This window comes from Syngnathus floridae, chromosome 1 (assembly GCF_059516105.1).
Source record: "Syngnathus floridae isolate MCC-2025c chromosome 1, RoL_Sflo_1.0, whole genome shotgun sequence".
NCBI lineage: Eukaryota > Metazoa > Chordata > Actinopteri > Syngnathiformes > Syngnathidae > Syngnathus > Syngnathus floridae.
The window spans coordinates 10,026,968-10,040,043 of NC_142413.1; the positions used below are offsets into that span (position 1 = coordinate 10,026,968).

The 13,076-nt window shown below is 39.4% G+C and overlaps 1 protein-coding gene across 13 annotated transcripts in view; it reads left to right on the plus strand.

Annotated features, from left to right (window-relative positions):
* The first annotated feature begins 638 nt into the window (after positions 1-638).
* The window catches only part of prom1a (prominin 1a), a 36,243-nt gene continuing 23,805 nt past the window's right edge, over positions 639-13,076 (plus strand). For 3 of the 13 annotated variants that reach the window (XM_088362379.1, XM_088362685.1, XM_088362621.1), the window contains exons 1-3: positions 640-1,191; positions 11,326-11,384; positions 11,630-11,656. In XM_088362379.1, the coding sequence (XP_088218505.1) occupies positions 960-1,191; positions 11,326-11,384; positions 11,630-11,656 (318 nt within the window). In that variant the 5' untranslated portion in view covers positions 640-959. Of the gene's footprint in view, positions 1,192-11,325; positions 11,385-11,629; positions 11,657-13,076 lie in introns of all 13 variants that reach the window. The other 10 variants (XM_088361797.1, XM_088362770.1, XM_088362065.1 and 7 more) reach the window with 8 other exon arrangements.

The window sequence follows — 13,076 nt, forward strand, 5'->3', positions numbered from 1 at the left end:
ATTAAAAACATTCTTGAGTCCACAAATGACCCCAAGGCTAGACTTTAGACAATTCAGATTTAAAGCATTTGTGTATTCCACAAAGTATGTTTTTGTGCTAATGACCAACTTTCAGTTCTGCTTTCCCGTGTTCCTCATGAGCATCACTCTCAGCCCAAGGCGAAGCTATAGACATCCAATACCTGCCAACGAGCCACAATGACATCATTGTCTGCTCCCTTGAGGTCAGGGGCCCCCTGAAGACAAGGTCCTTTCAGTCAAATGCGCTGGAACCTCCAAAGTGATACAATCTCAACTCGCACAGACATTTTATGGAAGGTGTACAGCATTTGTGTGTGTGAGCTGTAACTATGATATATATCAATATCTATAGATATATGTCTATATCTATCTATCTATCTATCTATCTATCTATCTATCTATCTATCTATCTATCTATCTATCTATCTATCTATCTATCTATCTATCTATCTATCTATCTATCTATCTATATATAGATATATATATATCTATATATATGTAGATATATATATATCCTTGGATAGGTTCCAGCACGATCACGAACCCCGTGGGAACAAGCGGTACAGATAATGGGATGGATGGATAGAATCGGTTCTAACTAAGTACTCGACAAATAAAAATTTAGTGCAGTGTCCTTTCTTTTCAACAGGTGGTGCCCTTTCCTCCAGTCGCCGCGCGCACCCGCGACGCACGCACGGATGCTGCTAGGCCGGCAGCGCGCGCGCTGCCCATTGCGAGTGCGTGCTTGAGTGGGGACTTGAAGCGGAGCGGAGACGGCGGAGAGAGGATCTCCCGGCGTGGAGACGCAGACCACATCGGGGGGAACAACGATGCCCAATTGCCGGTAGCCGGCGCTTGCTACCCGGACACCTTTTCTTATCTCAGCCCGTCCACCTGAGCCACCACCCGGAAGGTCCACGCTGCCTTCGAGCGGACTCATGATGGCTAAGAGCGGAACTCTAGTTCTTCTCTGCATGCTGCTGGGCTCCGGGGAGCTCCAAGAACCGGAGCCACGAAGGCTGCCACCCCCGCCAGCCAAGTTGGACTTCGGCTATGTGCCCGCCGGAGTGTACGAGACGGTGGCCCACTACGAACCAGGACCAATCGGCATTCTGTTTCACATGGTGCACACTTTCCTGTGCGCGGTCCAGCCCAACGACTTCCCGAAAGGTAAGCACCAAGACACTTTGTCATTATGCAATATTTTTAATTACAAAATTATTTTAGTAATGAACTTGATGTGAAAGGGGTGGGACGGATTGAGACCAAGGATCCTTTGTTTTATTCCTTGAATAAACCATTGCCAAATGTAAAAGTCAAAATTTTTGTTTAACGCACCCCTCCAATTAAATAAATAAAACCGTATTTAATATTTAAAATGCATGTGTGCGCAAATTGAGGCACGTGGGCCAAATATGACTGCAAGACCCTCTGCTTTGCCATTTTAGCTTGAGTTTATTTAATTAAAAAACGGAAAGATATAACCTGTTCTCTAATGCATCGGTCCATCAGCTTTTTCCTCATTTTTGCCTGTATTTAGCCACTTGTTTGCTTTAAAAAAGGTAAAGCTACTTCTACGCATTGTCTTTTATTTTGTCTGTTTGCCATGCTATCCTACCAGTGCCATGTTATTTAAAAAAACAGAAACTAATTAACCCCTGCTCTAATGTCTCGACATATCAACTTTCTCATTTGTTAACCTCCATAGGTTATGTTACTGATTATAAATCACAACTCTTTTCTTTTATTTAAAAACAGCACTAATGTGCCAGCAGTTGCTGGCCTCTAACTGCCATGTTAGATTAGCATTAGTGATTGTAATTTTTTAATAATAAACTTTTACACTAATAAACAGGTTTTTTTTTAACAAAAAAAATTAAAACAGAACTAGATACCCCCTGCACTGTCAACATGCCTACTTTTATTTGTTTTTAGTAGCCCCGAAATGAATGTTTAGTGATACATGTTTTATTTTTTTCTCAACTCTCTTAATTGAAATTTTTTGCACCTTTTTGTAATTTTCACAGGTTTAGTTACCCGTGATGATGCTAAACTAACACGGTGAATGGATTCACCTTAGCAGTTACTAATGCTGACACAGCAAACAGATGCTAATCTAACATGTCTAACATGAATTGAATTGAATGAATTGAATCTAACAAATTCAATGTTTCATCAAATAGTGCATTTAGAAATATCCAACAGTGTGACCAATGAACCGTGTGGCATACTTTTCTGATGGCAGTTACCAACAAATGTTAGCTTTGTGTGACAAGCTTCAGTAGCCGATAATGCTAAAATAACAATGCATTTTTAGAAATACACTCTAAGTGCACTGCTTCACTCAGACTGCTCTGAAACTCAGAACAATGTTAAAACGCCCTTTGGTTATTCACAGTGCACCAAAACGTAGGCGGTCCGATTGGGGACACATACAATGCACTACAGGTAGAAAGAGTTGAAACACAAACTGCTGATTGGTTTAAAAAGTTTTTGAAAATTCTCTCAGAGTAGTGCACGGGGTTAATTAGACTGTTCGTCATGACTCAATGCTAACATAGCAATAAAAGCTACTATGTGCTAATCTCCCTGTAAAATGTGGCATTTTGTGTTTGAGAGGCTCATTGCAAATGCTAAGTCATGGAGGCCAAGGAAAATAAAAAGCTGATCTAGTGGCACATTGCCACAGGGGTTAGCTCTTGTGTGTATAAATAAATAACATTGAGTTGAGTTTTCAGTTCACCAACATTTGCATCTCACTCCATTCATTGTAACATGTTTTCTTTTTGTGATGGTATTAGTTTGCACTTAATGCAATTAAACACACACACTCCATGTGTATGTGTTTAATTGTGCCGAAAGTGTGTGTGTTTGTGTTTAATGGGGGTCTGGGGTTGTACAAAGATGCCCTCCTTGTCTAAATCTACAGGACATTTTGCAGATTAGCAGCTCGGTGAGTCACCTTGTTAACTGGCTAAATCTCATAATGCCTTGCACCATATGCTGTTTAAAGTCTTCATTCCATGCAAGTGCTACACACACACACACACACACACACACACACACACACACACACACACACACACACACACACACACGCTGTGATCGAAAGTATATAATATTATAATGGTAGACTTTTCTAATACAGTATTTGGAACCTCACATCTCAATATATGAGGTAACCAAAAGACGTCATAATGTATCCATGTATCCTATCTGTACATTGGCATTAGTTATCAATCATTTATCATTAGCTCTATCATATTTAGCTATTGATTTTGCAGTGAATTGTTATCTCAAGATATAATACTGACAAATTATCATACTGTGTATTGATGATGTCAGTAACTCTCAGAGAAGCGTACGGACTCACCAACATTCAATACCAATGTATCTTATCATTGTCTCTTACGTGACAGTATTGTCATATTTTCATATATTGCTATCATAACATCAACATTCGATATATTGTATTGTTGTTATCCTCCGGGGTACTGTATCAATACACCAGTTTGATAAAATATATTAATATTATAGTTAGTTTTAAGGGGAAAGTAGCCTTATCATTATGTATCGTCTATTAGCTTTCAGAAGACAGTATCAATACACTAGTATTTGATATAGATTTGTATTGTAATATCTCAGAGAATAGTATCAATACACGAGGATTTTATTAGTCTTGTCATGTATTTTTCTCTTTCGGGGTACAGTATCGCTAGACAAGAATTAATTATCGCAAATTACTGAATTAACATACGCCGTCATTAGCTATCAATTTGTACCGTATCGTTATCTCTCAGGTTACAGTATTGATACACCTGCATTAAATATCAACATTGCAAATTTAAACATAGTATCACCATATTTTTTGTGTTTAAAAAAAGTATTTCAATTTGTGTCTTGATTTGAAATAATCATTTTTCTAAAAAAAAAAAAAAGAAAGAAAAAGAAAAGCATTTCCTGGTTTGTGTTTTGAAAAATCCATGTGCTTGCTAATGGGGCATCCAACCGCGGGAAGCCACACAACACTTTGCGGCTGCATACAATGGCTGCTTGTGGTTTTGTTTTACAAATGACCACTCATGTCATGTACGAGTGGGACTTGTTGTTGTTTGCTGCTTGAGTCATTGAATAGTGTGCCCACTGTTCCATTGTGAGTGTGTATGAGTGACGAAACCCAAATATTCAGTGGTGCCTTCATCCGTCTCCATGTTACCTTAGGCTGTCCTGTCTACCATCATCAGGAAGCAACTCAATCATTCCTGCACATGATCTGACTCCAGATCAGCCTAGATCTGTGAAGCACTGATATCAATGCGTATAGTTATCTCGAAGGCTCTATGATATACCAGCGTCAACTATCGGTATCGCTTTATACTGTATTGTATGAGTATCTCTCAAGATGCAATATCAACCGACTTGTATTGATACGTAACATGCAGTTTGCGTACTGACACTTATTTTATTCATTTTATTTTTTTATTGATTGAACAATTAATCTGGAATTGGAATTTTAAAAAATTCCACATCTATGGAGCCCTAGTACTGATATACTGTATCTGATATGATTGTTGTAGTGCGGTGAATCAGTATCTTTTTGTAAAATATTGATATCACTATTTGATTATAGTAAAGTATCAATACAACACCATCAAATATTAATATCATGACATCATCTAGTCACCTCTCATTTTAATGTCCCCCTGTAGACTTTAGTCCTGAAACGGTCCAAGTAGTTTGTCATTAATTGTGTTTGTTGCGATTCAACTTTGAGCGACACGCTCTAGTTATTTTAAGTCGTTAACCAATAATTCATTAACAAATGTTTTTCCTTCGCTTTCATATGGCAAACGATGCTCACTTAACCCTGAGGGGAAGAGAGGGAAAGCAGGCTGGTGTTGATGATTTTATTAAGAAATTCTGTTTGAATAGTTGGCTGCCTGCCCTGAAGCCTAGAATGCATCAACAGCGTGTCTTTTGTGACTATGATGTTCACAATGGATTGTGGATATTAATATTGCAGACATTTTTGAGAAAAAAAATGTTGTTTTTTTTTCCTTCTTTTCTAAAGGTTATCCAATCTGATATCATTGTTGTTCTAGACTACTAATTTATTTGATCGTCACAAATGTGACTTTGTTCAACTTTGTGATATTCCTGCACTGGCCATATGGCAGCCAAAGCTATTTTTTTCTTCCAAATAGCAAACGCAAAGCGACCTTTTCACGAAACAGAGATGAGCAGCTTGCAGCAATCAGACAAGGGAGCGTTGACATTTCTATCTGCATTCTCTCAGACAAACTCCCACGGTGAGGCACAATCAGTCAAAACAAGCGTTGCCGGAGTGCCAAGCTGTTAAGGCAACAGGGGGTTCCGACCTTTTCGGCCGTCTGATTACGGCTTCCTGCCGTGTCTTGACACAGTGTTGTAACTTTTGGTGTTAACCCTCAATTTAGTGCAGTCATATCAATAATTGACATACTGTGCCGAGAAGTGTTGTCGAAATACTAGAAGTCAAACATTAACGACTGTAACTGACAATGAAAACACTGAAGTTTTTACTATGATGTTGGTAATATGTATTTTCGAATTTACCGAGATTGTTGTTGAACTATTCTCCTAGTTGTTGACGAATCAATATAATCCAAAGGAAACAAGGCCAAATAAAACTTGACGGTCATGAAAATTCATTACAGGCTCTGAATGTTCTTGGTACCAGACAATAACAAATCTTTTAGTATCGCATAACACTCATCATAAACTCATAGATCCCCTACCACCACCGTACATTTCTGAGCACATTTTAACTTGTTTGAACACATTTCAACTTATTTTAAAAAAAACTTTTTTAAAAGCATTCCTTTGCACCTGTTTTCAGACTCTCGCAATGGCCAAAAACCAAAAGACAATTTGACATAGTACATTTAAAACCATTATATTGAACCAAAACATAAGAGTTCGTGAAACGAAAGTCCACTATGCCATCTCAATGCTAAGATATAATGTGAAAAGCCATCGATTGGCTAATGGGAATTATTTTTACAGTAACCATGAAGTTTTGAGCAACCGATATTTTAACACACGCAGAGCAGCAACACACGTATACAAGAAACAGCATGTAGTCATAACAACAACTATTTCTGTAAATTTGAGAACACCGTGTACTTATTTGTGTGGTTTGCCATGAGCGTTGTTTTGTATTTTGTAAAATATGAGGCGTAGGCTCAATAAGGTTGAAAACCAAAGCTAAGCATATTTGTATTTCAGTCAGTTTCACCGCATCTTTGTGGTTGCTCTAAACATGAGCCCGTCCGTGAGAGTTTAATCCCGGATTGGGATCCATTTCTCTAGGAACAATGTTCTATCACTAAAGGCTATTTTGGCGGTTCACACGATCCAGCAGTGAATTAAATGCTGCTTAATGTCACGTTTTGTGTTTGCCTGTCACAGCATAGATATTGTCATATATAGAATCATTGGGAATGACGCAGCGTACGTTATGATATCGGTATTTTAGAATGACCATGAAATGGTATTGCATCATTATCAGTCAGGGTACAATGTCAATACAACAGCCTTTGATAACATAACCAGTAAAATTTTCTGGATGTAACTCACAGCTTTATTGTTGTAAACTTTAAAGCCCCCCCCCAAAAAAATACATTATTTTCTCTCTTGTATGTTTTTAAATTATTCGGACGATTAATCGGTTGTTGCAATTCTATTCTGCCAAACATGGGATTCGACATCGGCTTGAATAAATTGCCATTGGTTGGGCCCTAGTAGCAGACAAAAGGCCATCGGAGCAACCACAACAGAAAGAAGCTTGATCACGACGTCACAAATAGAAAAGCTAGCAAAGGGACGACTCAATTAACGGATGCATTCAAAATGGCAGAAAGATCGGACCCTTCCTCCGGGTGCTGCCGAGGATTGTTTCATCGTTGTTGGCTTGGGGGGCTGCATTCGGGTCATCGGAGGAGAAGCGAGGCGGCCGAGGCGAGCGTAGATAGCAAGTCATGCGTTCCTGCTTCCTTTGTTCCGCTTGGTTGGCGAGTGCAGCGCCTTCTCTTCACTAGTGGACGATAAACGGCCTGACTCATCTCCGTCACCAAAACCGCTTCCTTTTTGGATGCGCCAACCACATGGTCCAAGAAACTTGAATTGAGGCCAAGGATGTTGAACTAAAGAAATAATTTAAATGGGTGGGGAGGGGGGTAAATTGTTAACAAAAGAAAATGGATTCTGTGAAACCCCAACCCTTATCTCGGGTTCGAAAAATGCGTAACCTCTAACAATGATGCCTGAGAGCCAGCTCAGCAGCTTGGACAACTGGAAGCGCCATGGATGACCTACCTCACCACTAATGATCCCACTTCTGACACCGTTTGTCAACTTTCAACCTCTTTAACGTCATCTTGGGTTTGTTTGTATGGTAGCGTAGCGCTGCATTGAGGCGTATGGGTTCATTCAACGTTGCATTGGTTTGTAATGTTGCATCATAGCAAGTAGTGACTCGCAGCTACTACGATGTGTCACCTCGCACCCATGTCACAGCCAGTGTCCTGCTTGAGCTTAGCTGACGGGATGGCAGCTCGTCTTGGTGTGTGTGTGTGTGTGTGTGTGTGTGTGTGTGTGTGTGTGCAGTCCGTACGCCCATCAATGTGATTCCCACTCGAGGGGGAGGCTGTCATGCCGCAAACATGCCACCGTTTTCTTTTTTTCCTCCTTCCCAGATGCTCATGCGGTCAGCCGAGCGCACTAGCAGCTGCGCAATTGAGCACATTTTTTTTTTTTTACTATTACACGGGAGGCAGGACGCATCTGGTGAACATGCTAAGTGCTCGGGGTGCGACAGTCCACGGCAAAATATTGAACCCTTTGGTCCGCGATGCACGCGACAATACGCCTTTATGGACCGTGGTATTTTGGTATTTTACACGGATGCATTTACAGGCCACCGTGTATGTGTATGTGCCTGTCTGAGCTGGTAAAAAGCATGTCTTCCTCTGCGAGGTCATGTCCAATTGCTGTGGCGCTCGGGTCAGCACTCACACGCTCGCGTTGCTTGCTGTAACTGAAGGCGGGTCTGTGCAGCCATTGGGTTAGGGTTTAAATTTGAGGGTAATTGGTTACATTTCCTAATAAGGTGTCAAACCAAAGTCAGTTTTTTTAATCTGTGGTTGTGGTTTTGAAGTAGGGTTTTAAACTAGGGCTTGAATTGGGTAGTAAGGTTTCAAACTAAAGCCAGCATTTCAAACTAGGGTTGGGGGTTTGAAGTATGGTTTTAAACTTGGGTTTGGATTTCAGAGAAGAGTTTAAAACTAATGTTAAAGTTTCAAATTGAAGTTAGGGTTTCAAACTACGGTTAGGGTGGGGTTAGGGTTTAGCGTCGCCGTTATTGGTTAAGCGTTGTAGTAGGCTTTGAAACTAAAGCCAGCTTTTCAAACTAGGGTTACGGTTTCAAAGTATGGTTTTCAACTTAAGTTTGGGTTTTGTAGAGGGGTTTCAAACTAATGTTAAGGTTTCAAACTAGGGTTAGGGTCTCAAACTAGGGTTTCAAATCAAACTTGTCAAACTCGGGTTATGGTTGGGCGAGGGTAAGAAGTTAGGGTTCAGAGTGTTGAAATCATTAGCTAAATTAATCCCAGATTTAAAGAAGTCCTGTTAAAAAGCAACATTTCGATTGAAAATTTTCATTTTTTTTGTACGCACAAATCGGTGTATTGAAAACCGTGGCGCAAAAATCGACATACAGACGGACTGTGGGTTATCTGTCCCATTGCACCCCTAACTAATCACACACATGTGGCTAGGTAGGAAAAAACTTGTGTTGTGTAAAAGGCAGATTGTCTCTCCATAGTAACAGATTCTATGGTAACAGTTCTGACCTTGTGCGGAGGTGTTTATTTAGCAGTGCTCATGAAGCAGAGGAGGAATATTGAAACATGCTCTATTCTTTGTATTGGTGGCAGAATGGCAAATTGTTGCTTCATATTGTTTTGCTTAGTTGAGGCCATTGTCCAATGACTCTCGGAATTGAGTTTTTCGCTCATATTTCGGCCATTATTGATAGATGTTTCATTATCATTGAAGTAAGCATTGATTAGGAGACTTTGATACCACTCTTTTTCAGTCCGATACCAGTACGCGTATTAACACTGATATCAATACCAAATACTGCTACAACTCGTACTTATATGTTTGTTCCGCTTGGTTGGCGAGTATGTCTATAATATGCTGTTTTGGTATGGTCTCCAATTTCAAACTAGGCTTGCCGCAAACGGCCTATCTACTTGAGGACCCACTTCTGACACCAGCGATATAAAAATGAAAGTTGAGTACCTCAAAATTCAATTTGATCATAAATGTAGTGGTTCGAAACACCTAAACATTGACCATCGAACTCAAGATACTGGTAGCTTGTTTCCAACCTAACGTTTGGTCCCACTTCTGACACAATTTTGTCACAGATCCACATCTCAGCCCCTGCCTTTCAACTCGTGTTCTGGGGGAGCGAGCAGGCTGATATTAGAATCTGGTGCCGTTAAGAGCCTCAAGTCTGCTTTTCAAAAGTTTCTCTGGGATTGGAAAAAAATGAGAGCGTCAGCAAACTTGCCAGTTTATGCCGAGCGGCCTTCCTTTCCCACAGTCCAATTCCACGTGGATTGTGATTCCAAACATCAAATTGGCAGAGATAACATCGCAGCCGAAATCCCCGAGCGTTTTTTTTTGCTTTGTCGTCGTACAAGCGACGCAAGGCTGAATGAAGTTTAGCGGCGTGCCAGCGTGTCCCAGCCTGGCTTACATATTCCATATTTATTTTCTCCTGACTTTGTTCCGTAAGCCGGTTAGTACGGAGCTTAGCGGGCAGGCTGATATTAGAGTCTGGTGGTGTTTAGAGCAACTTGATTAGGGTTTTTTTTTTACTTTTCCTTGCGCATCCGTGCATTCATTCATGTCGTGTTTCACCTCCTGCTTCTGCTTTTCTTCATCCGCCATCCAGAACATTCACTGACATTCTTTTTCTTCCCTCGGTCTGAATTGCCTGTTTTCTTTATTTATTTTTTGGTACACTTTCAGCCTTTTAGCTCATGGGGGCTAATGCCGAGCGAGTCATAAGACGAGAGGATAAGCCCCAGTCCTAACACCAAAGAGCCATGTTCAGCACTTTGAGCGTCGCTATGCTAATTTTATGTTTGAGCTGAGCTCGTTTAAGGGCTTCGAATATCATCAGAAAATAGTAGCTGAATATACTGTTGGTTGATTTTTTTAAAAAAATGATTATCATCAGTATTTGAAAGCTAGAGGAATTTTTGGTTCAGTCAATTCATCCTCTATTCACACAAGGTTGTGTTGTCTTGCTTGTATATTTCTCCATTTAGTGATATTAAAATGTATTTGGGAATATTTTTAGAATGGTTGTTATTGTGTGTCTTTCCTTTCAATTATTTAACGCACAATAAAATCTAGTGGGAAAGTACATTCATGTGTTTATTCCATCATATTAATTGTTTAGAAATCTGAATAAAAATACAAAGAAGACTAATTCTTGTTTCTGTAAAGCTATTTTAAGTTTTTCTGTTTGTTTGCTTACGTCAATTTATGCTGTTTTAAATTAGAACAGCCCAAAAAACAAAGCTCCAGTCTTTTAATCTTGTCAGTATCCATTCTTTTGGTAATTTTGTTAAGCTACTTCTCTTTTCTCCGCTTTGCTTCTGAATGTTAACTGTTTGGTTTGTGAATGTAGAAATACGTAATGCTGCCTCGCCTTCTCTGGGCTTACTTTGCCTCTTGCCTATTTGGTTGATTTTCCATATTGTAGGTTAGGTAACACTGGTATTGTTTTGTCATTGTAGGGGAAACCCGCCATCACACAAAAGGCTCAAAGATTCCCTTTCCTTCCCAAAGCCACGATCATTTTACACCTGGCCTCAAGCCGACAATAGACACTGACAAAAGCCATACAAAGTTGCCCTACAAAGTTGCACAAAAACTGCCACATACAATAGGACACACTGACCTTTCCCAAACATTGCCATGTATGCATTAAGCACCAGAAGATCGGTTTGATAACTGTATGTGAAACACATTTTTAAATAGTCTGGCACCAGAAATGTATTATTGAATCCTGTTATTTCATTTCTGTACAAGGTGGGACCTTTTTGTAATGGTTATGTACCAGAGATGCATATTCATGTTTGTGAAAACGTCGACATTTTTCTACGTGGTTGGACATTTTGAATCAAGCAACGGCCTCTGACTCACTGTGTATGACCAATCTCTTTCCATGATGTCCGGCAGATCTTCTCATCAAACTGGCCAAGGACAAGTTTGGAGCCCTTCAGACTGAATATCAAAAGGTGAGTAGACAGACGTAAACAAACTTGATCCACATGCCAATTTTTCCCCGCAGTGCGTCAAAGAAATTCCCAAAAGTTTGTTTCCCTGCACGCAAGCCATGTGTCTCTTGTTTTTATGATTTCCTCTTTGGGTTGATGTTGTTGTTTGTGTTTGCGCCTGCTTTTTCTTTGACGCTTGTGCTTTAATTCTTTGTCTTCTGCATGCATCTTCTTCTTCTCGTGAAACCATCTGATATCTCCTTCAGCCAGAGAACATAGTGCTGAGCCTGCAGGTAAAATTTAAAGCTCAAAACAAACTTCACTATTACCCTCGCGGAAAAGCACTCCCTTTGTTTTACATTGTTATCCATAAAATGAAGAAATGCTTTTCATCCCTTTAAGGAAATAATTTAATTTTTAATTTTACATCTCCTTAACATCATACAGGGAGTGATATATTCTTTTAACTGCTCAAATGTAATGGAATCACTTTTTTTTAACCAGAGGGAATATTGTAATGCGTGTTTAACTGCGTGTATTAACTGCACAGGCAATATTCCAAGTCACAATCGTATGTGCAAAAAGGAATTATGTTTAACTTATGAATGACTGACTAACACAAAGTTAATGTCATTCATTTCATGATTTTGACATTTTAAATAACACTACTATGTAACATTTAACAATTGTGCTAAACCATCCGAATATGTAAGACACCCGTCTAAGAAAAACATTGGATTTGAATTCTCAGATTCTGAAGTATTCTATAATGTAATAATAATTTTTCTGGCATGGCATGTGCTAATCCATTCCAAAGCATCCAACTTTGCACATTAATATGTCAGAATATTGATTTGTGAAATTCCAGAAATGTCAACAATTTTATGCACGAATGCATATATTTTACGAGAATAAAAATGTCCAAATATGTACAAAAGCACTTACCAGTTTGCATTTTGGGGGTTTTAAGCTATTTTTCAAAAGTTAAATCACCAAAAATATCTACACTTGCACAGAAACATTCTGAGCATGCATTTCTTTTGTAAACATTACTAAAACGTCTTCACTTGCACAGAAATAATACTTATGATTCTGCATTTCTGGTCATCTTCACATCACTCTTTCTGGGTTTGCACTTTTCTGGTGCTAAACCACTGCAGCAATGCCCAGACCTACTGGCATTTTGTACCAATAAACCATTCTTAACTATCCTCATTCATGCATAACAAAATCTGTAAATATGCTTTTTATGGAGATAAACTATTTCAAATTGTAACAAAGTGTCATCGGATTTTGAATGAGTTCGCTTCAAGCACGAAGCTGGAACCTTCTTCCCGCCCGAGGACGCACTAGCGGCTGTTTTGGTGATTTTTAAAATCTTAACTACAGCGACACGCCGCCACCTCATCTTTGCAGAAGGTCACATTCTTCCTTCGGGCTCTCGCCAAAACAAAGCGATCGTCCAAAAATAGTATAAGCTGTAAGCTACGAAGGGGGGAAAATTTTTTTTGCTATGATGACGAGATGAGACAGTGAGTGGAAAATTCTGATTTGGTATGATGATTTACAATACAATTCATTCCATAAATTTGATGGGTTTTATTTTATTCAATTCTTTTTTTGAGCCTTATATTTAAGTCCAACTTTCTCTGCGGTTGCTCAGCTGGAAGTTCATCCTTTCATCAAAAATTCTGTCTTGCTGCCTTCGTTAGT